This window comes from Fundulus heteroclitus, chromosome 3, assembly GCF_011125445.2.
Source record: "Fundulus heteroclitus isolate FHET01 chromosome 3, MU-UCD_Fhet_4.1, whole genome shotgun sequence".
NCBI lineage: Eukaryota > Metazoa > Chordata > Actinopteri > Cyprinodontiformes > Fundulidae > Fundulus > Fundulus heteroclitus.
This window is the reverse complement of record NC_046363.1, coordinates 31221362-31247049: the sequence shown is the minus strand read 5'-3', so window position 1 is coordinate 31247049 and position 25688 is coordinate 31221362. Positions and strand designations below refer to the sequence as shown.

The 25688-nt window shown below is 38.1% G+C and overlaps 1 protein-coding gene across 1 annotated transcript in view; it reads right to left on the bottom strand.

The window, feature by feature from the left end:
• tmem145 (transmembrane protein 145) overlaps positions 1–25688 on the bottom strand; it is a gene marked incomplete in the record, with an annotated part of 57098 nt that overhangs the window by 16553 nt on the left and 14857 nt on the right. The window contains 7 exon segments of the mRNA XM_036135204.1: positions 4930–5008; positions 5311–5391; positions 5995–6063; positions 8800–8871; positions 9332–9416; positions 24865–24966; positions 25578–25664. Coding sequence (XP_035991097.1) covers positions 4930–5008; positions 5311–5391; positions 5995–6063; positions 8800–8871; positions 9332–9416; positions 24865–24966; positions 25578–25664 — 575 coding nt within the window.

Below are 25688 nucleotides of genomic sequence, written 5' to 3'. Positions count from 1 at the left end.
CAGAGGTCAGACACATGTTTGGAGGAAGATAAAAATCAAAGACACTCAGACACACTAGGAGATGCACAGATCAAAGGGACGCATGCAGGTGCACACACACACACACAATATTCTGCATCTGATTTGTGATGCTGAGGCTGGGTGCTTAATACATAAACAGAAAATGAACATGCTCTATCCCTGTTTACGAGATGAAAGAAGTTCACAAACAGAGTAAAAAGAGAAATTTATGTTTGAATGCCAGAATTTCAGCATTAAATTCAAAACAGCATTTTCTGAAACGTATCACATGAAACAGAAGAAAGAAATAAGACCAGATTAGATTTGGGAGATTTATTCACGTGATCTCACTGAGGAGCAGAGGAGCTGGTAAGATGATCTTGTGCATGCTCAGTTTTTAGGAAAGTGACTTTGGTGTTTTTTAGCTACATTTCCAGAAATACAAAATCATACACTATACCTTTAAGACCATGATGACTTATGACCCACATTATTTAAAATAAACTTAAGTTAATTAATAACACAATATCCTGCTTAAACTTTTAGCAAACTTAAACAGAAGTTATTAAATAAATAGCCCTTTCTACTTGGCCTTTGTATTTTCTTCCATTGCTTTTAACAGCAAGGATATCCAACTCCAGCACTTAAAAGACAATCTGACAACTGAAAACAGGTGTTAGTAAACAACTGAGATCTCCAGGTTTAAATCAAATGTCTTTAACTTCCTTTATGCTCTCTGTCACAATGACGGAGCTGGTAACGGATGCACTATCAGGAACGTTTTTATTTGAATTCCCTTAATGAATAACGACAAGCTTGTTTCTGGAGCAGAACCCTGTGGCAGAATTACTGAAAATGCTGAATTTTTGGAATAAAAAGTGCTGCCATTGACCGTTCTCTGGATTCAGAGCTCTAATCTGGGAATGACTTCACACCCAGGTTGAGCTCAATGTGGCTTCACATCACAAAACCAGCAAGACTTGTTCATTGTTGTGGGGCTAATTAGCAGCACAAGCTGGAAATAATGTGCTTTTCTAAAATGTATGTGTACACTTAAGACACGTTCTTAGATATAGGATGTAAAGAACCTCTGGCTCAATGAGATGCAAACTGTCAGCAGTGCTAATAATTTACACTCGCAATGGTCTCCTAGTTTTAGATGCGTATTGAACTCGGGGGCTGCTGGGAGGCCTCCGCCTTCAGGGGGTGTTCGTGTATTTCCTACTGGGAAATCAGGAAATCTGGCTTTTAGATAAAAATAGAATTTAGTGCAAATTCCTCCTGGTCAGGGATGTATTTCTGCCCTGAATCAGGGACATTAAAGTTTTCTCACACATTCTCTCCAAGATTTCTCAGCCAGATCTAGAACAAATGAAACAAATAAATGTTGCTATTGCTCTTCTAAAAAACAACAACAACAAAAAAATTCATGGAAGAAGCTATTAGTTATGCACATGTGCAAATTTAAGATGCAACTGAATGACAGATATGGTAAATCATAAGCACGTTACGGCTATGTATAGTCTAAAATTTAGATAATTAAATTCAAGCCTGACGTTTTAGGACCGTGCAGAAACCCTGTAATTAATTTAATATCAAGTTATTCTGTGCATGCATTTGTAAAAGGCTGCTTTTTCTAGCTTTAGTACTAAGTCTAGAGTTTAGCAAGTCTAGCGACAACAGAATCCTCTGTACTCTTGGGAGGATCTAATACTAGAGACAAAAAGTCTGCTGAAAAACTTGTAAGCACAGGGTTTGCTCAGTTTGAATTTTCCCACAGAGAATGGCAAAGGAAGACAAATCCTCAAAATTTGAACTGTGGTCTAAAAGTAACTTACCCATTTGTGCCTCTTTCCTAATATAAAACTGAACATCAAACTAATGAGAAGAAGACCTGCCACTGCTTGTTTTTTTCCCATCTTAAAAATTGAAATTTGGAAGAATTGATTTAGAGAGCTGGCCACAGTGACAGCTGAGCCAGAACAACACTTTTCCAGTCAGGGGTAAGATGGATAAACGCTGATGTTCCAGAGAGAAAAGGCATTCATAAATAATCTATTGTGCTGCCAAGCTGCAAGTCACAAGGAAATGTCCACTAATCCTCGCCAGAGAAAGAGGTGAAAACAACAAAAACACTGGAAATAATGACTTGCATAAACATTGAAAACAACTTTTCAGCACTGATGTTTCAGATCAACACTGTCTTGCATTCACACTATGAGCTCAGCTTCCTAACACATGACATGACTGACACATGACATTACCATGGTGTGACAATGAGGGACAGAGAGCATGCTAAAAAACACAAAATGTGACAGGCATGCAGAAAAAGAGCCTAAATACATGCATACACCAGTGGTGTAACATCATCTTGTGCCATGATATACTTTCAATAGTAAAATGATTTTTCTTGCGAAGCAAGTCCTGTGTTATGAAACGTGATCTGACAACACTTTATGTCACGCTGTATTCGTTTAGCAAAGTAAGTGCAAGTTTTTATTAAGTCTGGATAAGAAGCTTTAAGCAGAATTTTAACCTTGAAAGTCTGGCCATAGCATAATAACTACAGGTAAGTATTGTATCACAGTATTTTTAAAATGAAAAAAATATATATTTGTCTAGGGTTGCACAGTGTCGCAATGGGTAGCGCTGTTGCCATGCAGCAAGAAGGTCCTGGGTTCAAGTCCTACCCTTGCCCTGGGCCTGTCTGCATGAAGTTTGCATGTTCTCCCTGTGCATACGTGGGTTCTTTTCGGGTACTCCGGCTTCCTCCCACAGCTCAAAAACATGACTGTTAGGTTAATTGACCTCTCTAAATTGTCCTTAGGTGTGAGTGTGTGCGTGAATGGTTGTTTATCCTGTTTGTCTCTCTGTGTTGCCCTGCGATAGACTGGCAAACTATCCAAGGTGTACACCGCCTCTCACCCACTGACACCAGCACCCCTCGCGACCCAACAAGGAATAGACGTGTTAGGTCTATATTTTAAAATTAGGATGTCTAACATTATCTGAGCAAAAAATATGCTGCTTGTAGAAATATTTCAAATCAGCCAAATTGGCTTTTCCCGTAAGCGAGGGAGAAGTGTAGTAACCTTCTTTGAGCCAGCTGACCAACAGTGTGCAGCGACAGCTAAAGAAAGAGGAGGGCAGTGCTACTTTATGTTCCGCACAGCTGAAAGAAAGTCTGGTCACTCTTAGTTTCCCTCTGGTGTCCCATCAAAAGGATTAAAACTGTAGCAATGGTGACAAAAAAATTGCAACCTTGGTACTCATCTATAACCCTAACTGTGCCATGCCTGTTTGAGACTCATACTTGGAAGTAAGAAAACAAGAAGTCCTTGACCTGTGATGTTGTTTTGACAAGGTCTGCTAATAAAGACTTATTTACAGCCTGGCCAATGCAACCACATTATATAAAAACTATACATAAGCACTAAAAAAAAACCTCGCCATGGCTGAATTAAAAAAAATGTAAGAATAAAATAAATTAAAACAGACAATAGCAGAGTAAAACAAGATATAATTGATTTGCAAGCGCCAGTGGCTAAGCACAGGCAGCTAACAAACCAAAAGATAATATCTGCTTCAGAGCCTCCTATAGTTACTAACCTAAATGAATTTTTTTTTTTCATGAAACAATGCATTATCTTTTCCAATTTGAAATATTAAGACTAATTAGAGGTAAATTGAAACTAAACAGAAACTCCTTAAAACACTGTGTGACATTTATAGCACATTTATTCCAATTAGAAAATCAAATCAACTATTTTTATTTTAGCATCAAAAACTCCATAGCACCAAGCAGATAACCATGGACTGGATTGTTATCTATTGATTACTAAGGGTGTAATGAGATCTCACGGTAGGAGATCTCACAACATGGAAACTCCAACAATTTATTTTTAATCGAAGTAAACTTTGGACGGCAATGCTTCGTTCAGTTGCTGTCAAAACAAAATAAGTGTTTTTTTTGCTGTTTTTAAAAGCCCTGGATGTGAAGCTGTGAGCTTTAAGGTCAACACCATAGCGATGTTACTCCTATTTTGAGGTCTAAAAGTAGATCTCGAGTTGTTGCCCTGCGGTTTTTGATTGATCCCCACCTTTAAGTCTTTTCTAGAGAATTGTACTATGGCTACTTTGCAAAAGAAATGCATTAAGCTAAAACGCTGTTTCACAGTTTTTTAATGGGTCTAGCTGGCACTTAAATCTTTCAAGTTGAAAGAACCTGAGCTTTTTAATTTGCATTAAACAGAAATGCTTTAAGATAAATTTTAAAATTTGTGAAACCTTCATTTTATTTAAGAAAACACAACAATTTGAATTTTAAAGCTTTTTTGCATCCTTAAAATGAGAAATAAACAATACATAATATAGATTATTCAAACCTGGAATGGAATAGTCTACACTTATCCCTGTACAAATTCTCAGTTATCTGGTTCATCGCAACAGCAAACAGGCTTAAATTGGAGGCAACCGGACTTTCATTCAATTCTCTCTGAAAACATTTTGATACCTATCCAGGAGTCTTTGTCTGCAGGATGCTCAAGTGCGAGCCACCAGAACTGACAAACACTCCTGGATAGGTGTTGAAATGTTTTCAGAAAGAACTAAATGTAAGTCCGGTTGCCTCCGATTTGAGCCTGTCTATCCTTAGATTGTTTAAAACACAGTTTGTTTATTTATGAAACATTTGCTCCAATTATATACATTAAATGCAAATAGAAACTTTTAAAACTAAGATGATAGTTTCCCAAAATTGTTATATTACATTATTAAAATGTAAGTTTCCAAAATATATAGCAAAAATCTCATCTTCTCATAAACCCAATATGGTCTACCGTCTGATCTCATGAGCTGGATGCAATGTTACACCCCTAATGTCTTCACAACTAAGAGTGTAGAAAAATGACAATGTTCCCTCTCTCCCACCTGGTGACAGTGAAACCTTTACCCAACAGAATGAGCATCAGAAGGAACACCAAGAAACTGACGGAGAACAGTAATTTCCCTGGAGACAGACACATAGGTGGAGAGAGAGAAGACAGAGGAGGTAATTAGGTTGTAGTTTCTGATTCTGTGACATCAGAGGGGAACAATAAAATAAGGGTACACATATTGCGGACACACACACAGTCACATAAAGTCATGCACGGTCCGGCCTACGCCCGTCCAACCGTCTACAAGGTCTATTCAGGCACACATGCATCCATCATCGTCCATTCATCCGATCTGCTCGGACAGTGAGTGATCTTCCAACGCAGACTCTGTCTCAGTCATTCACCGGTGACCGATCCAGGGGGAGAAACTCACCCAGTATCTTCAGGCTGCCGTTGCCAACTCCATCCCTGGCATACAGGCCCCAGTAGACACAATGGAACATTAGGCTGAGCACTGCCGAGTGGAAAAAGATGGAGGGCGCAACGAGAAATGGGGAATATAAGAGAAAGGAGAGGTTAACAGGCGGTGACGAAAAGGAGAGGAAGGCAGAGGGGATGTGGGATTAGAGCCGAGAGAAGGGAATAGAAATGGAGCAACAGAGGAAGAAAGAGGTGGAGAGAGTCGGAAGGAGGAGAAAGTGAGGTGAATTCAGAGGAGCCAGGAGAGAAGAGGAAGGATTTTAAGAGAGGACAGGAAAGCCAGAAAAAAAAAAACAGGAAAGCAAGAAAGATGAGAGAGTGATAGGGAGTTGAAAGAAAGTGGATGAAGAGAGCATGGGGGGGGGGAGGGGTCATCAGTAACAAAATGCTTCAGTAAACACTGTGGTTCTGCACATCTGCTTGCATTAGTTCCTATTCGGAAGTTAATCACGGTGATAATATCTGGGCTCTTCAGGTGCGGATTAAGGTATGAGATGCTGCAACAGTGAATGAGGCTCTTTGTTATCCCAGGAGCGTGTGTGTGTGTGTGTGTGTGTGTGTGTGTGTGTGTGTGTGTGTGTGTGTGTGTGTGTTTTGATGATGTAGGTGTGTGTCTATTTAGGACAGAAGCTCTTACCCTCCACACCTGCTGCCGTCATGAACATTTTGTAGGTTGTGTGAAGAAGCTGTCTCCCCTTCAGATTGTCTGGAGGGAGGAAAAAGAAAAGCAGCAATGAGATGATAGAGGTGTGGGTACGTGTGCGCGCGTTGGGGCGACAGATAAAAAGGATGGAGATATGCTAACAGATGGCAGGAGAGAGCGAGGGAGGTGCGGAGAGAGGGAGAAAACCCGGAGAATGCAGAAGAACAAGGTAACAGACCAGATAAGCAGGGAGCGCAGTGATTAGTATGCATCCGTCTTGTGATGGCCATCTCCAGGTGAGGCCTGATACATCTCATCTCTGTTTCCGCTTCCTAATCTGAGAGGAAATGTCCTTAATGCATATTTAAGCAGCCTATTTTACTACCCAAACAATGTGGTGGCGAGCGGAGAAATGTATCAGGGGAGGGAGGGTTGTAAACAACAGCTCAGAGCTGCTCTGTGAAACTAGACTTGATCTGCCAAGTCCTGGTTATAAACATGTCCTTTAGAGAAGTATGTCACCTAAAAATAAAACCTTCTACCGACTTAATCACTGCATAACCTTTAAAAACTACCACCAAATTTTTTTTTATTGGTAAAGAGCCCCTGTAAAGATGGCTCAAAATACATTTATCTTTTAATCAAGTGCCAAAATCTTAAGATGTAACCTTTAATTTGAGCAAACGTTTACAATGGGGGAAAAACTGCATAAACAAATAACTTTTTTTTCTAAAAGTCCAACATTTATCAGCGCCCATCTTGTTAATATTTTCTCCCTTTGCCAATAGAACTTGGTCATTTCCTATAACATTTCACAAGGTTGGTACATACAAAGATAGAGACCTTGGACCCTTCCTCTTCCTCAAAATTTCTCCAGAGCTGTAGTTTGAACTTTTTTAGCTTCCAACCTACAAAATAAAAGAGTTGTAGAGGAAGCTGACTCCTGCTATTGATTGAGAACCCAAGTATTCATACTCTGTCATTTAATCAGGGGTAAAATGATGCGACAAAAAACATTACCAACCTAAGTATGCCATCTAGTTATTGTAAGCACTGATTTTCCTAGCAGAATTATGCTTAACCAGTATCTAAAATGTAAAAAAGTTAAGGATTAAGCCTCAGTTACCATGTTTATTATCTCCAATGTGTTGAGACTTAAGTCCCTTGAATATACTGAACATATGCAGGGCAGAATGCTTTCACGTGTTAAATATGTGAAATAGATTTTTGGAATAATTTCGTCAATGATGCTTAAATTGCACAATAGGCATGGATGTCAATCATGTTTTATAGTGACTTTACTGGGCTTCACCAACTCTGTCATTCTATTTAACGGTTGTATTTCCCTTTGAGTTTTATTGTTTTACCATGCTATTTTGTTTTTGAATTCTTAAATTGACTTTTATTGTATGTTTAGTGCTTTATGTATATATACTGTGTAAATAAAGTATAAATACTGTGTTAACATCAAGTGGCCAAGTCCTGGCAGGTGAGCTTTGGGGATTTTTTTGCCATCTTCTTTACCATCCTGCTCATATTTCTGGACAAGGTAATCTAAGATCCTCCTCCAGCCTTGGTCGGTGCAGCTGTGATTGTCTGACTGTGAGGATGGGTAGGTTTAGAGGAGTATGTATTACTTGAAGCCATTTCCTCACATGTAAATATCAACACACAGCTTGGCTTATTCAAACGGCATGTTTTTCGTGTTTTGCCCATTTTGAAGACTGCCTTTAAAAAATAACCCTTTGTGATTTTGTTTCTCTCAACCACAGGGAAACAAGTCACAAATTACTAAGTAAATGTTCCTAAATACTGATCCACTTAAAACGGCTGATTGATTACAAAACTGTGGCAATTCTTCCACAGATCTATTTGTTCAGAAGTATAACTTATTAAAGGGTGATCCCCTGCCACCACTGAACAGATGTACTCAAATAAAGACCCAGATTTTCCTTATTTAAAAGCTTTTTTTCCTCAAAATTTTAAGCAACAAACATATGGAGCAATAAATGGGATAATAAATATATATTGACAAATGGAGTGCTTTCTGGAAATAATAATAAATCAAGGAAAAAAAAAAGATTATTCTAATTGCTGACGTTTCAATAACATTTGCTCATTTTCTTGTTTTGTTTTTTTCTGAAAACCTCCATAAAACAAATTCAGGGTTGCCCTGCTTTTTAAAATATGTGCAAATTCAGCCATACACAGAAACATCTCTGTTTAGTTTCTGAAAAGAGAAGGTGGAGGATTCTATGAACCTTAAGAGTAATTTAGGTCTAATTTGGTTAAGTTACCCCACTAGATTAGATAAAGTAAGATCTATTGACCACACAGGAAAACTTTAAATGAAAACAGACTGCAATGGTGCATTCTTTATTTAGCTACAAGTATCTCTTTGCTCATGTTCTCAGTCACTTTAAGGTTTTTCATTTAATTTTTATATAAGAATTTCACCTCAGTAAGCTTAAGGCCATTGCTGGCTTCTTCAATACTTAACCGGCCATCTTTACATGCAAAACAAGCTCTATTCCCACCAAATTGTCACTCTCGTTTCTCTGAGGCATGTGCTCCATCGTGACAAATGCTCAGTGCTGGGAGAAATACCTGCCAACCCTCACCTTTACTTTTCTGATGGAACACGGGAACCTACTCCTTTCCCATCAAGAAAACATGCAGGTTTCATAATAGATCCGAGGCAAAGTCCATTTAATGATTACAGAGAGCTTCGGGAGTCGAAGTAAGTTGGCTTAAAGGGGAGAGCGAGTGATTACACTAAGTATAAAAGGTAGTACTTACATGCAAAGTAGCAGGAGAGGAGGAACACTAACGTGAAGATGACCAGGAACGTGATGTCAGTCTCCAAGATTCCTGTGAACAACAGTTTGAGGAGTTGGCAGAAGAAAAAAAAGAAGTTTAACAAAGCAATTTAAAAGCAATCAAGGAGACAGATGCAGAGGAGAGACGTAAAATAGTTAAGGAGATTCTCAGATTGTCAACATATGGAAAACAAGAAAAAGAAGAAATAAAGTAAATCAGTAAGGGAATTGGGTCAGGTAGAGAAAAAACAGACACGGTTACAGTAAAATCAGAGTGTGAGGGGACAGAGGCATTTAGGATGAAGGAATAATTCATTTAGAAGATACATGGGCATCTTCTTCTTTTCATCCCTCCCTCTCAGTTCATCCATCATCATTAACTCAATCAGCCGTCCCTTCATTATTGCAATTTGTTCAGAGCCGTGTGCTTTATTGGCCGTGCTGAGTGGTATTAGCTTGTGCCATTGGCGATTCGTTCCATAATCCCTCTCGTTCTGTCTAAGCACTCTTACCGAACTCGTCTGCAGAGAAATGCTGCGTCCAGAAAGACTGGCCGTTGGTCAGCTTCATCTCGTACTCCAGCTGCAAGCCATCGCCCTGAGACAGAGGAGCAAAATGGGAGACGTTTTATTAAAAATATAAATTTCCTTGCACCGTACCAGGTGTTATGATCTTTGTACAAAATATGATCAAAGCTTCATGCTTTAGTGGACAATTCTGCAGGTTGTGCTGGCAGCACTAGGCAATATATTTTAGATTTATATTTAAACTGTCTCTGGGCACTTAGCTCTGTCGCTATAATACTGAAAAATCAACATTTATCAGAAATATTGGGGGGGGGGGGGGCTGTACTTTACTGTTAAACTCCAAGAACCTTGGTGTGCTGCATCAGATGGGCTAAAAACCTTAGGAGGGATTTTGTTTAAAAAACAGTGTTGAACCAATAAAATCAAATGCAAAGACACCCCCTTATTATTCTAATATGCACTAATTAGTCGTTATATAAAATCGAATGACAAGTACAATAAACAGCATGGTTTCTTTTTATTATGCTCAATCAATCTCAAATTTGTAGTATTTTAATTACTTTAGGCTACTTTGGTTATGGCAGTGAATATAATGGCAAGATACAGTATGTTACTTTAGCCAGTTTGCATTTTGAAGGCATGCCAAGTATCAAGACCAATGCACAAATGATGGTATCAGTTTTGCAGGAAACATGGTTCTGTTACTATCTTCAGGCAATGACCTTCAGCCTGTAGTAGAGGTTTTTGCAGTAGGGTGTAAAGACGGAGGGACGAGAATCAGCTTCTCCAAATCCGACGTCTTGGTTCTGAATTTGAAAAAGAGGAACTGCTTCCTACAGGGCAGTGGGAAGTCTCTACCACATGCTGAAGACCTCAACTACATTTGTGTCACATGCATGAGTGATGATAAGAAGGAGGAAGAGACGGATGGATATTCCTTTGATCTAAACTACAGCAGTACAATATTTGTAATCATAATAGACATTACAATATTTATGTGCAATCTCACAATCACAGAGGTTTGCTCTGGCTAATATGTTTCTCCTCCTGGAAGGAGTTTGTCCTTCATGCCAGCAACTGACACAGATCTGAGTGGCCTAGATGCTAACATGTATGGGAATTAGTAGGGACTGTAAGAAAATAGTGAGAAAAATGTGGCTCGATCACAATTCGTGTTACCATCATCATCATCATCATCATCACAAAAATCAACTAATATTCACATGGCATGGTTTTGTCTATTTAAACTACTTTTAATAAGATCCTAGAAACACAGCACAGTTTCCTCCGGGTCAAATACAGAACAGTAGCACTCGCTCTGCTAGCTAACTGGCTAACATCTACTTGTTATAAACCCAAAACCAGAGAACAACAAAGTAGATCTCAAATTTGATGAATGTATAGCTTTTATTTTAGCACTGCCATTACATTTAGTCCATATAATTTCTGTATTTTTGTTTAGGGTTCCCGCTATTGCTTATGTCTTTTATAGTTGGAACATATAAAACAACTGGCTCTGTATTCTTATTTTAGCTGGTAGTGCTCATTTTAAAAACCACATAACTGCAAACATCTCATTTCTCCCTCTCCATCTCAAATGTGTGTGTACATCTGCATAAGCATCAAATACCTAAGAATGTTACAAATTACTTTAGTAAGTCATTTTAAAATTAAATGTAAAATATTTTAATAGTAGAATTAGGACTTTTGAATTACAATTTGGATCATTAAAAGTGTTTATTTATAAAAGGCATCTGTAATTTGTCCCACTTTTCTGTTTAAATTTTAATAAGTCTCGTAGCTCACTATAGTAATTCTTATTTCCATGACTGACATTGAGAAATAGGAAAAACAATAATAAAAAAACGTAAAATATTAATAATGGCAAAGTCTGCAGCTCCTAATACGTGTTCATAAAGTGAAGATTTACATGGTGATCTTTCCGCTAAAGAAGGTGAAGTGAGGATAAATATTCCGTGAAAGCTGCACAATATTCTAACATATTGAAAGCTGTTCAATAAATTTAAATATTGAAAAGTGGATTTATTTAAGTAAAATTCAGTGAGAGAAACACATTATTATTATTAATTACTCACAGACCAATGTTTTTAAACTTTTATTTTTGTTGATTATGATAATATTTCACTTCCAGTTAATGAATACAAAACATTTAAGACTAGACTATTTGATCAGACCAATAAATAAAAATGTTAACATAGAAATGTGGACTTAATCGAAAAGTATATTTAATACCTGCTAAAGGGTTATTTTTAAAAAGGTAAATAATCTGGCAAAATGAGGCTCATCTAAGCACATATTCTAATTTATTAAATATAACTGTATGTTGGATACCTAACAAACCGGCATGGAGGGATTTAAAAGCTCACCTGTCACAACTCAGTCTGCTTGTAATTCACCATTCTGGCAAATTATCACTTGTGATAAAACTGTTATTCAAAAAAACAACTTCTGGCAGAATTCAGAACTTCCCGCAATGTTTCTGACCAGCATTTATTTGCTGATGAGTATAAAAATCTTCAATTTATTATATAATTGAGTAATGTGGCGATCGTGTAAATCTAATTTTCTCTACATAGTCATTCCATGTCTTACTCCTGAGGGGTGTATTGCACTACAGTCATTTTCTGAGGATACGGTCTGTCACACAGCACAGTTCCCATCAACATGTTTCATAATCCTAGACAAAAAGCGTTGCCAATGGAGACACCGTTTTGGTATGTAAGAAAAAATCTCTTCAGTTACACAGAACTCACCCATGTTTCCTGCACAGATTACCTTTGGAGCAAAAATTCCCATTCCATGGTTTTTCTGTGCTGCCAATAAGCAGTCAGGTATTTATCAGGCTGTTTCTCTGTCTGTTTGGTTTTCAAGAAAAAACATATCTTGTGTGATTACTGTGAGAGATTTCTAGAGAACGGTGCCACAGAGGATACGGCATCATCCACATATGGTACTGCCTTCATGTTTTGGTGAGTGTTACCTAAAGAGCCTTTTTTGTTACAGACAAGTGTGTTTTATAATTACTTATCTGCTTTGAAAAACACTGGAAAGTTTTAATGGGACTCATTTATGTCTCATATTTTCAAGGTTTTAGATTTTCTGAATCTAAAATATGATATATGCCCTTTAGTACTGCATTACCCTAAAAATGTGGTATATTAGCATATGGTTTTGATTGTAACCTTTAACAGAGATTATGCTTACACAACATCTACATAAACATCGCTGCAGATCAAGAAACTACAGCTCTTAAAAGACAAAAAAAAAAAACACTCCCTGAAAGCATAGCTTCCCTCCAAAAGAAGAATGGCTGTGAATCCCATCGCAAAAATCAAAACAAACTAAAAATAATAATACAAATACAGCTGTAATGGTCACCACAACACCACAGAACACAGCAAGCCGTCTCATTCTCATGCATCAGGATCTGTTTTGTTTTTTTCAGTAATGAGATAACAGGTTTTTATATATGCAGGTTGTGTGCTTTAAATTATCTAAAACTATTTTTGCTCATGCCTCAAAATATCTCAAAATATGCCTCAAAATATCTCTGTGACAACCCTTGTACCCACAAAGCAGCCAATTCATCAGTAAACCGCTCATTAATCATTTAAAAAAAACAAAAAAAAACCTTGTTGCTGGCTTTTTCCACTATTGTCCATAGCAGATTGCAATGTGACAGAAAAATAAATGTCTCTATGCTAAATGTACAGCACATTGCTATAGTTTACTTATAGACAGGTATATGGGTATCCCCCTCCCAAAAACCAGAAAAAAAACTTTAAATGAACATTTCTTCCAACATTTCATGCTACATGAAAGAAACATTCAGATTTCCCTCAAGGAGGATAAGGCTGTTGATTTATCTGCTCAGTTATGTAGTCAGTGAGTCTCCTAGCACGCCTAGAAACACCCTGAGATCTCCAAGGGGGAGAAAAAAAGTTGCTACACAAAGAACAAACAGGAATGTAGGCTGTTACCAATGTGAACATGACCCAGATGAGAAGAACTGGATCAGAGCTGCTTCATTTTAGTTAGCTTACTTGCTTTTTAACCTTTCATATTGTGGAACCCTTTATTTTTAAAGTTCATTGTTATATTTAGGTGTGACTATTTTACTAGTTTTCTCCACTGAAATGTTAAAATATATAGAAGTGTGAAAACAATTTTGTACACATGCAAAAAAAAAAAAAAAAAGAGACAAACACCGTGGAGAAAATAACACATTTATCAAAGGAAAATGCTGCCGGAATAGTGTTATTTCTGACAGTAACGAAAAGAAAAAACATCAAACTGAATTAAACCTGGGAGGTGAGAAAAAAAAAGGCGATGGGGAGCAAAGAACAAGAGAAAGGGCACAGAGATGAGATGACAATCAGAGCAAAGAGAGCTCATTTCACACACGCAAGTTCAAAGCTGATGGAGTTCGCGCTTGTTGCAATGGAGCGAAGGAACAGAGGGAGGGAGGGGAAGAAAAAAAAAAGACTTTGATTTCATTTGGCAGACTGAGACTCCATTTCACTCCCTCCGTGAAAAAGGGCAAGAAGCATGGAGCGTGCACTGCCACAAAATCAATACAGACGTAAAGAGCAAGGAGACAGAGATAAAGAAAGTGATAGATGTGGAGAAAGTTTAAAATAAAAGTGGAAAGAGAGGGTGAGTAAATGCACAGAGAAGATGGAAGTATGGGAGATGGAATGATGTGGAGAGAGGTGGCATTTCTCAGCGGGAGCGCTCTCTGCGGGACGGACAGAGTCACAGGATGTGTTTGAAGCTGACGGCTGGCTTCAGGAATAAAAGGTTCCTGATTGACTGTACTGATATCAGCTGCTGTAGGTTTGCTCACACAGAAATCTGCAGGGCTATACCTCCTGGGTTGCACGGTAAGTGCACTTAAAGAGGAATTTTGATATTATTGCTTTAGAAGATTACAGCTCTGTGCAGCTAAGTTTGCACAGCAGCGAACACCTGACATCCCAACAGAGGATGGCGATGCCAAAGTATTATTACCGCACGAAAGAGCTAAAAAAAAAAAATCACATTGTAAGACAACAGACTGCTTTAAGCAACAATGCACCATTATACATGCATTCATCACAAGGACAAGGCAAATTAATTAAAATGTCCGGGTATTTGTTTCAAACACACCTTATACAATATTCCCCGTCGTTTTGTTCAAACGCCTGAACCTTATATGTTAATTCAACCACTTAATTGGTTTATAAGGATTTTTTATGTCATATTTCATCTCCAGGTGTAGTTTCTGTTTTTTTTTTGTTTTTTTTGTTTTTTGTCAAACATGAAATGTTTACCCAGAGAGTCTTAGTGGACTTCTAAAAAAAATCAATAGAAAGGTCTAGTCTCAATCAAGAATAGCAAAATAGCTAGCCTTGTTTTGTTTTTGTTTGTTGGGTTTTTTTTTGGTTCCTTTTTTTGGGGGGGGGGGGGGGAGATCAAAAAGTAAACTTTTATAGGGTAAAAAATAAGAATCTAATATCCAACAGCATTTTCTTCAGAGATCAGTCACATGCTAGATGTTCTGAATGTTGATATCATTATATGAAGACAAAAAATATAAAATTTATCTTGCTGCAACTGAAAAAAGTTCATTGCGATTTAATTGGCTCATCCACCAGGCTTTCCTACGTACAAAGGTTTTCCACTGGGTTTGTGCCCCTGGCTGCAGGAAGCTGCTCCTTCCCCTGCCAGGAAAGGATTAGATGAGGTCAGAAACTGGTGCAGGTGATAAAGCCTTCCTCGCTGTTGTTGGTGCTCTCACTCTTCCTGAAACTGTTTGGGGTTGCGGCTTTGCAAAGGCCCCCGAAGGGCTTCAACAACAAGTTCGGATAAACAGAGAAATACCCTCAGTGAAAAACAGAACTGCGCAACACAACCATGGCAAAGTTACATGCTGTAGAGATTTTATTTTCTATTTAACAGAAAATGAGGGACTAATAATGGGCTGGTTTTCAATATAAAATGTACCCCAAGATTATAAAAAGTTCCCTTGTCAAAACTGCTAACATTTTCTGTGAGTTTCTCTCAATGTTCCAAAGTCCTGTTCATCAGATGCCAAATAATAGTACAGAGCAATGTTGGTCAGCTGGCTGGAAGTAAAACAAAACTATATTTCCTTTTCTCCTCAATTACAAAAAAGAAAAAAAAAATCATGGAATGTAAAGGAGTGCTATCCATCACTCCTATTAAGAAAGTCTGGTAGATTAAGCAGCAAACAGCAGGCTGGCTACATGAACAGATAACCCAACTAAAACACTAAAACCCGTCTGTTTCACTCCGTGTTCCTCTATATTGAACCAACATAAAATATTCTGCATAAAAGGTATTTTAAACTTGAAACAAATAGTGGTGCTTTAATTCTTTAATTTTGCTTGAGTCTATGTGCCAAAATAATAAATGTTAGACATATTTTTTATGATAATGTGGCAAATTAGTTTAGCAGCAGTAGGAGTACTGACAATTTTTCAGTTTTAAATAAAATCCATGAAAAAATACAATGATACAATTAAAACAATTAAACAGTGAGCGTGCCATAAAACTCGTTTTATAGTGATATCATAGTTAAAGCTTTAATTAGTCATAATGTTTTGACGATACTTTAAATAGTTATTAAAGCAAATATTCGCTCATTGTTGCCTTCCGTTCATGACTAGCACTATCTTTCCTACTGAAGTGGTGCAAAATTACAGCTACTTATTTCTAAAATATGACAGACAAACCATTAAAAACTACCTGCAGGTTTCTATCTTCTTTAATTGTAACACCATTTGTTTTCTTGAAGCACAATTAAGGCAGTTTTTTTCTGTGCTCACCGTGAGCAAACACAGTCTAAAATAAATCAAAGTATCTTCTTTTCCTCAACGGTTAAATCAATCTCCCAGGAGGTTTGCAACTGTGTCAACTACTCCTGTTATTATTTCTAATTTATTACCATTCTGAACGCAGCGTTTCAGATCCAAACTGGCTCCCCATCTGGCACAGAGCAACGATGCTCTCCGGTACGAGAGTGTTGGAGGTCTTTGTGTGAGATATAGCCTACAACTGTGTTGCAGCAGCTGTGTTGGCTTTTTATGACAATCTCAATGTCTAGACGAGTGAATTAGCCAAGTTGGCAGCTGTGAAATTATGGACATATTTTTTTTCAGAATTTTTTTTTCCTGAACAAATTACCAGCTGCTCAGATTTCAGCTCTTCTTTAGTTCCCTACAATAGCTTAGACCAGCTGATCCCGACAGCAGCGTTTCAAAGGTGTTTATTGGATTTCTGTATGAAAGACCAGAAGGCCAAACATTCTGAAAACGGCTGAGCTGCACAGCATTAAAAAAAGGTCTAATTAATTTATTCTGCTAACAAGTGATCCATCAAAACAGTTTTATGAAAAGGGGTCCTTATTTATTTATTTCACTATACTTCAGTAGAAAGGATTACTACGTTTAAAGGAATCAAATCTGTAATTGGTACTTTCCTTGGTTTTATTTCAGTCAGGGCTAACTAAACAAACAAACCAAAAAAAGTGAAACACTGTTATTTGTATTAAAACTGAAACCCAAGGCTTTTGCATACAATAATCATAACCAAAAACCTAAATTTTGCTTCATTACAAAAAAAAAAACACAGATGCCATATCTAAATAACTTTATAACTTTTAACATGTTTAAAATCATATTACAGTTTATTCTATGTATTTGCATTTTTATTGATGCATTAAAATAGAAATACTGAAAGAATATTTGTCCATTTGCTGGTATTTGGTTAATAATTGTGTCCTCAACGTCCCCTACTATGTATATCAAGTGGAAAGCACTGGAAATTTTTACAGAAGACCAGCCTCACATTTTACAGCATCATGCAAGCAAAGAAACTCAGAGCAAATCGACCTCTGCTGCTCTTCAAACCTTTGTAGGGTCGGCTGATATGGATTAAATCCCACTACCCTGAGATGGAAAGCACATGAAAGTAGACCTGGATAACAAGGAAATAAAAATTGAAAGGGAAAAAATATGAAAGTGTCAAGAAAAATGCATCAGATGGGCAATAGGTAGAGAAATGAGACAGGTAAGAAAGGGAGATGGAGAAGCACAATTAGGCACATGCTGATGGGGGAGGAAAGAAAGAGATGCAGAGGTAAACAGACATGAAATGGTGCGGAGCGTGTCACATCTCGGTGGCGCAGAGTTGAAAGAGAGCGGGACATTGCCAAAGATTGTGAGCGACAGCAGGAGAGAAGATGAAGACGTGTGAAGGCCGAACGGAAGCGGGGAGGCAAACGGCGCGAGATGAGGGGTGGAAATTGGCCACCGGACGCAGCGTGCATATGTCTATGGGAGCCAAGATTAGCTTTTATACTCAAATCCAGCAGCATTAGGCAGTGTGTCTTTCAGCAGACGCTGGCATGACACTAAACCACACTCTGCAGGAAGCATCCATTCTAATCACTCCCCCTCTCTGCCAGCGTGTTCAAAAACAACCTTCCAAAAAAAGGATTCAAGGGCACGAGTCCTCGCACTTATTACACAAGCAATTTGGTGCAAGATACCAGTATAACAATAAGTCAGACGGCTAAACACTGATATGGGCAGACATTTAACTTTTCACACTGTCATAAAACCCCAAAAACATAAACATAACCCAACGGCAACAGCATGAAAACACACACCTCTATCCTGTCTTTCACCGAGGGCTTTCTGAACAATGAAGGATGTATCATCACGGCACTATCATCATCTAAAGGTCATCGTTTCTATAAAATCTGTATGAAAACCCAGGTACAGATGTCCATCAACAAACACTTTAGCTACCACCTTGTTTCCCTTTTTCCTGCACATCATTAACTCCAATCAAAAACAAAACAAAGATCCACAGTTCTTAAAGAAGCTAATCAATAGTCTACAGAGGAGTCATCGGAGGGCGTGCTCAGCAGTTCAGCAACGGTTGCACATTAAGATTCTCTGGACTCCGCTGCAGGAAGCAATGCAATATACAGGAGAGTAAGGTAAGACAGATAAAGAATCAGATGTAACATCAGTTGAAACATATTAGGAGAGGGAAGGTTTGCTATAACACTGTGCACAGGCCTGGGGCCATTCTTCGTTTTTACATTTTGCTTCTAGGGAACTCTGTAGAACAGGGGAGTCAAACTCCAGTCCTTGAGAGCTGGTGTCCTGCAAATTTTCGTTTTGTCCCTGGTCCAAATGGCCAAATTGCTTCCTGAGCACGCAATCCACTTTTATGATTCAATATTTGATTAAGATGCATTGAAGCAGAGACACTGCTAAAAGCTGAAGGACACTGGGCCCAAAGGAATGGAGTTCAACACCTGTGATGCAGAATATCTTGCAAATCGCAGAAGTTTTGAGCAAAACATAATCAGGATTTCTGAAGATGGTTCAACATTTTGCTTTGGACTCAGGCGGGTTTTTTTCAGACATTTTTGGTGAAGTAGCCAACTATCTTCAGATGTTTGCTTGTTTTTTTCTAGCCACATTACTTTCAGGCCATAAAAGTCTGTTAGCTAATACATTTTTGTTCCCATTTTTCCATAGAAATCTGGGAAAATTTCCAATATAGTTTAAGGCAGATGTTACTACAGGATAAACAAAGTGGTTACAAAGCGTGACGAGCCAAAAACCTGGAATTTTATGTAGACCTTCAAGGTTCAATTTTAGAACCTACCCTTTTTTTGCCATGTATACTTCATTAATATAAACTATCGATGGGTAGCCTGATGGTCCTCTTTTGCATGTGAACAACCAGTCTTGATTGTCTATGCCTGGTCAACCTCCTTGTTTCATCTGAATACCCTAAATTCTTGCACTTCAACTTTGATTCTCAGGTCTGTTAACTAGAGAATGTTAATTCTCCAGATCAATTTTAAATCTCATGGAGATTTCTTCTTTCAGCAATTGCAACTGAGGAACACACTTCCCTTGTTTTTAGGTTTTATTGATAACTTTGATTCCTTTAAAATGCAGATGAAACCTAACCTTGCTTGTAAGCTGAATTCTCGCGGTATTTGTGCATTCACAAACACACGAGAATCCATCTTGTCCTACTCCCACCCCATCTGTTCGAGAAGCGACCCAGCACGAGTCAGCCAATCACGTTGCAGTATTATGGTTTAAGGCGGGACATACAGCTGTAACGAAAGCGTGAGCTGACGATTCCACAGCCGAACCTACATAAACATGGCAGCGCAGGAGGACGCAGGCGTAGCTGCTGCTGTCACATCTGTTCTGTCAGAATCCATGGTTCAGTCATTGAATGAAGAACAGTAAGAAGTGCTTTATGCATTCTGAATGCATTTTTACCTATTGTGATTGGCTAAAACCAAACTTTGGTAGGCGGGCATTAGGTGTTGCCCAATCACCTCAGAAAGTTCTGCTGAATGTCCCTCCTTCCCCTGAACGGATTCGATGGGAGCAGACCCAGATTGAGAACTAAACCGAGTGCTACACATTATCAATCTGGCTTTCCAGGTTAAATAAAACCTTTATTCAGAAAAGCTTGTAGTTAATTTTTACAATATATGTTTTCATTTGTCCTTTTCAAAATAGCAATTTGTTTTGTTGATTTTTTTTCTTTGTGTTCTTGTTCTATTATTGCATTAATAACTTTATTGATTTATGATTTTTATCTTTGAAAATAAGCTATTTAAACTAATTACGAATGCAAAAACTGATGCATCTCTCAAACTCTTTGTCAGGATCAGATAATTCTCACTTAGGTTGTGCAATATATTGAAAATATGTACCTTATCTTTATCACATTGCAAATATCAGTTATTATATTTCAAGTGTCATGAATTCCCACTTTATATGCCAATTCAGTTTGTTGAACATATTCTCTCTGCAGTACAGACCCATTCAATAAATCAGATTATTATTGAAAAGGGTAATTTATGTCAGTATGTAATCATTTTGATTAATTACACACATACTGATTTTTTCAGGACTCTACTTCAGTTAATAGTGATGATTTTCAGCTTAGAGCTAATAAAAAAATAACATTCAAGATCAGAGTATTACATCAGACTAATAAAAAAAGTTTTTTTATTACAGAAATGTGGGCTACATGAAAAGTATGTTTATTACCTGCTTAGAGGTTGTTATTTTTAAATGGTACTTTCAATCTTATAAATGAGCCTCATTGAAACACAGTTTTTAATTTACTGAATATGACTGTAGATTAATACACACCTGACATAGAGGACAGTTCCGAAGATGCTATAGGTCACAGTGTTTTTCATAGACATCGTAAAGGCAGATCATCTGCTGGACATATTTTTTCTGCCTAAAATTTCATCTTTTCTCCCCCTGTGCTCATTCCTCATTTTTATGCAGGCACTGTGCTGTTATAGTCAGGTAAAAAAAAAAAGGACAGAAAATGAAAAATAAATTAACCAAAGTTGTAAAAAAAACAACATGAACCACTGACCAAGGACACTAAAATATTACAAGTCTGACTCCTGGAAGCAAAGTATATAGAAATATCAGAAATATAATTCCCATACCTGTCGCATGTTTTTAATGACTGAGATAGTCAAGCTCATAAAGAGTGGTGGGGATGATATGCAATGGTAAAGAGAGCAAAGAGCCAGAAAAATGTGGGTTAACTGTAATCGATATCACAATTTTTCCACCAGTAGCATTACAGTTACATATTATCCTGATATTTTCCTATAGCAGGTGTAGTTTTTTGATGTGTTGGCAGAACAGGCTGTACAGATGAGGAAAAGGGTGGCTTGTTTAAATAAGCAGTGTAAGTAAAACAGCAGCTACACTGATGATGTACATTATACTTTTAATGCAACCATCTTGGAAAAAAAATTCACAACTTCTGTATTTAACAGAACAGGTATCTTTGATGCAGTTATTTAAGTGTTCAACCTCCTGTTACCAGTCTTGCTTTTTCATATATACCTTATACTGCAGAAATTTCAAATATTTCACATTTCATCTTTTTTTTTTTACCCGATTATGCTATATTATCTATAACTGTGCAATACTTACTCTGGGATTTACTTTTACTTTTATGTTGGTCTTTCTGATAAACTAATTCTCTGTTGCCTTAGAACTAACTCCAGATTAGATTAACTTGTTTTTTTGCATGACTAAAACAGACAAGAGATTAATCTCTTGTCTGTGTCTTTGCCACTATACCACCTGAATTTCCAAATAAAGGAATTTCTTATCTTATCTTATCCAACTCTATCATGACAATGATGCCACTGCTCTTTCCTTGCCTACCTGACAATACTTGGTTTGGGTTAGAGTTTTAATCTGCATATCAAAAAAAAGGAAGAAATCCTTAATAAATTGGGATCTTTTAATTTTGTATTTTCCCATTCCCCTATCTCTACTGGCAGACCCTGAGAACATAAAACCTTGTCTTCTGTTGGTTAAAGAAATTAGTACGAGTACATTTTATTCTCCAGAAATTTCCTTAACAGCTATTATGCAGTCATTACAGTAACTGCATTTTAGTGCCAATGGGACTTTGCATCCTATCCATTTATGTTAAATGTATTTTTCCTAATATGCCTCATCACCCAGTCTGAGTGTTACATAAATGAGAAATTAAGTAGAAGTTTAAAACAGAAAAACTTTCTTAATTAAATGAAAAACCCTGGCATGGCAACACAGGGTACAATCACATGCCAAGCTGTTTATCCTCTCACCTTGTCAGGAAGTATCATGTCACCGCATATGTTCTGACTTTGGGTTTTAAATATTGGGGCTCAGTGGTAATAATTACTTTAAAAGGTTCTATATTGTGTTTTTTAAGCCTTCCAAAGTCACCTACAGGCATATATATAATCAAATATTGCCCTTTGCACTATGAAATATTCATTTGTTATGAAATATTAGTTGTTTTCTGGTGCCATTTTTCCAACATGAAAGAAATATGCTTGCACTCAGTTGCGACGCAGCCTCTCCCCAAGTGGGGTCAGGTCAGCCATTTCATGTAGCAAAACAATCTGGGCATGATTTTGATGAAGGCACAAAAAGGTTGATTTTGCATGATATAGGCCCTTTAAAGTTTACACCCTCATGTTATCTGCAGGTCACATAGCTGCAGGTCCAGACATGGTGTCAGGTAGGGCACTAAAATCATGTGCTGACCAACTTGCAGCTTGGTTCTCCTGGATATCTATGAGCTCTCCATGCAGCTCTCCATGGTCCCTGCCTACCTGAGGTCATCACCAACCATGACTGCTCTTCTCCTGGATCAGTGACTTCCTCACCAACAGGCCCCTGGTGGTAAGGAAAGGGAAACACATCTGCCCCACTGATCCTCAACATTGGAACACCGCAGGGTTGTGTCCTCAGCCCTGCTCTCTTCACCCATGACTGTTCTGCTGTCTACCCCACAAACACTGCTGTAAAGTTTGCAGATGGCACCACTGCGGTGGGTCTCATTTCTAACAACAATCAGACCCACTATAGAGGAAGATCCGCAATCTCACACAGTGGTGCTCCAGGTACAACCTCATCCTGAACACCAGTAAGACCAATAGTGGACTCCAGGAGGTCCAGGAGGTCTGAACACGCTCCTCTCTGCATACAGGGGGAGGTGGTGGAGCCTGTGGACAGCATTAGGTTTCTGGGCATTCACATCTCCTTCGACCTCTCTTGGTCTGTAAACAAATCCCAACTGGTGAAGAAGGCCCAACAACGGCTCTTCTTCCTCCAGAAACTGAAACGAACTGAACTTTCCACTAAGCTGCTAAAAAACTTTCACATTGCAACCATAGAGAGCGTTTTATGTCTCAGCATAACTGTGCGGTATGGGAGCTAAAAAAAACAAATAAAAAACACAGGAGAGTAAGGATCTAGCATGTGTGGTGAGGACAGCACAGGGAATTGTGGGATGCCATCTACAAAAACTAAACCCGGCTCCAGAAAAAGGTAAAATGCATTGCCACTGATCCCACACACCCGGGCTATGCACTGTTTGCCCCTCTTCCATCAGGTAAATATTTCAGGAACATTAAATCCAAGATGAACAGACTCAAAAACAGCTTATTCACAAAAGCAGTGAGGGCCATCGCCCCTGCTGAGAAGACTGAAGTCTGTTACACATCCCAATAACATTACTGTGAATGCATATTGCACAGTCTAAACCTATCAGGAATTTTTAATTGTACAGTTCTGTATATGAAGGTTTAAGTTTACTGCACAGAATGTACTGCTGTCATGAATGTATCATTAAAGAAGCTTTGAGTGACTAATTCATGCAACAGTGTAAATCATATTGTTCAAAAAGGATTGGATTTTGGAACTCGGCACGAATCTTAGCAGACCCTAAAGACTATCTTGCACGCTTGGGTTTCTCAGGAAGTGTGTTTGGCCAGTCCAGCCAACTGACTGACTTCATCTCTATACATACTTTAAAAAAAGGGGGGGAGGTGTAAATACTATGTCTGTTGTGTCTACCTGTATATATTGTTTGTGTGAATCCTGAGCTGATGTCTGGCTCAAAATGTTTATTTCACTACGGTAACACATGGTGATAATAAAATAAAATTCTTATCCAGTGCAGTTTAACCACGTAGCCCCATCAGTAAACGGTGCTGCTCTAAGCACTTCATGTTGCTGTTTGATGTATGAGATATTGGTTAAACAAGTAAAGGGAGGGATGAACCCCGGGTGTGCTTCATAGCTCAGGTTTTGTGCACGTAAATTATTTTGCACAGCATTTAGTTGCACTTGAATATCTGATATGTACTCATATCTGTCAACAACGTGTTTTTTTTCTGCGGTGCAGTTAAGTGTGTGAAAATTCTTTTAATTGGTTATTATTTTCTTTAAGTATTACATTGAAATTTGAAACATTATTGAAATTTTTGAAACAGTCGGTAGTAAAATTCTTGCACAGGACTTTACTACTGCAGGCCATGTTTCAGTGAGGTGAGATATGGCTGTTTGTAATAGACCGTTTCTAAAAGGGACCAATCTGAAAGAGTTATAATTTTGATATCCACTGAAAGCCACAGGTTCGAGTCTGGTCGCTTTTGGTCAATTTATTCAAATGAGAATAGATATACTGAGGCAAGCACTGTGCCTAAGTCCAACTAAAATTTACAAGGACGTAGTATTAGAAATAAAATTAAGGTTCAATACGGCTTTTTTGGGTTAAACTGAATATATTTTTGCCCGAGCTTTCCCATTTAAAGATCTGGCTCTACTGAAATGTTTTGTATTCATCTCTTCATCTAGGAAAAAAACAAACTAAAAGATGGATATAAATCTGATTTGACAGCTAATTAATAAAGGTAACTAGTTGATTTCCTATCAAGTTATCAGCCTTCAGACACTGATTATAACAGTTTCTTTGAAGAGAATAAAACAACAGAGTCACTTAGTGAATACATGGGTGGGCTTCTTGCTCAAGAGCCCTCCAAGTCTGTCACCATATCCACTGCCTGACAGTAAACTCAGCCTTGTTAAATTCAGGGTTGGAGGTCTGCACCAACTTACCCCACACTTGCTGAGAGCGATGTACCACCACCTCTCCCTCACCGAGCGGAAACTGCGACCCCCCACGCAGCTCAGAACCTCCTCGTTCCCGTCGTCCTCCACCTGGGAGGAGGAAAGAAATGCAGAGCGTCTGGTGATGCAAAAAGGATGCTGTTATTTCAAAAGGGCCGGCACATTTTTACCTTAGAGACATGCCGACTCGTCACACGAGAGTAAGAACCGGAGATATCGAGCGTGCAAGCAGATTTCACACCCTGTTATAGCCTGAAAAGATCCCCTCGCCAAAATCACCCTGGCACTTACACCTCTTAATGTAATAAATAACCAGGTTGTTAAAAACAGAATAATAATAATGAAAAAAAGAAATTACGAGGCACAAAGATCTGTTGGGATCAGCAATGAAAATATGTAAATTGGTGGATTGTTATGAAAACACATTATGGACCATTAACTCTCACCTCTACATCTTCATCTCAGTTTATTGTTTTTCTATTTTACATATGTCAGTGCTGTTTTCCATTTTAAAAGAACAGGCAAGAGAAAAGGCAAAAATTTGTTTCACTATCTCATAATAAAAGAGAGGCATCAGAGGTTAATTTAATTCACGAAATAGAACATATCCTGGCGTTAAACACTTTTTTCCATGTTTTAAAACCATTTCATTTCACTCATCAGCACAGAAGTGCATAGGTACAGTATTTGCATGTTCTTACCGCACATCCTGACCAGGTGTAGCGCGTGGTGAGATTGATGACCTGGTTGTTTTCAGGCCTCAGCACCGCTTCCTTCTCGTAGCAGTTCTGATGTCAGTGTGCACACAGAAC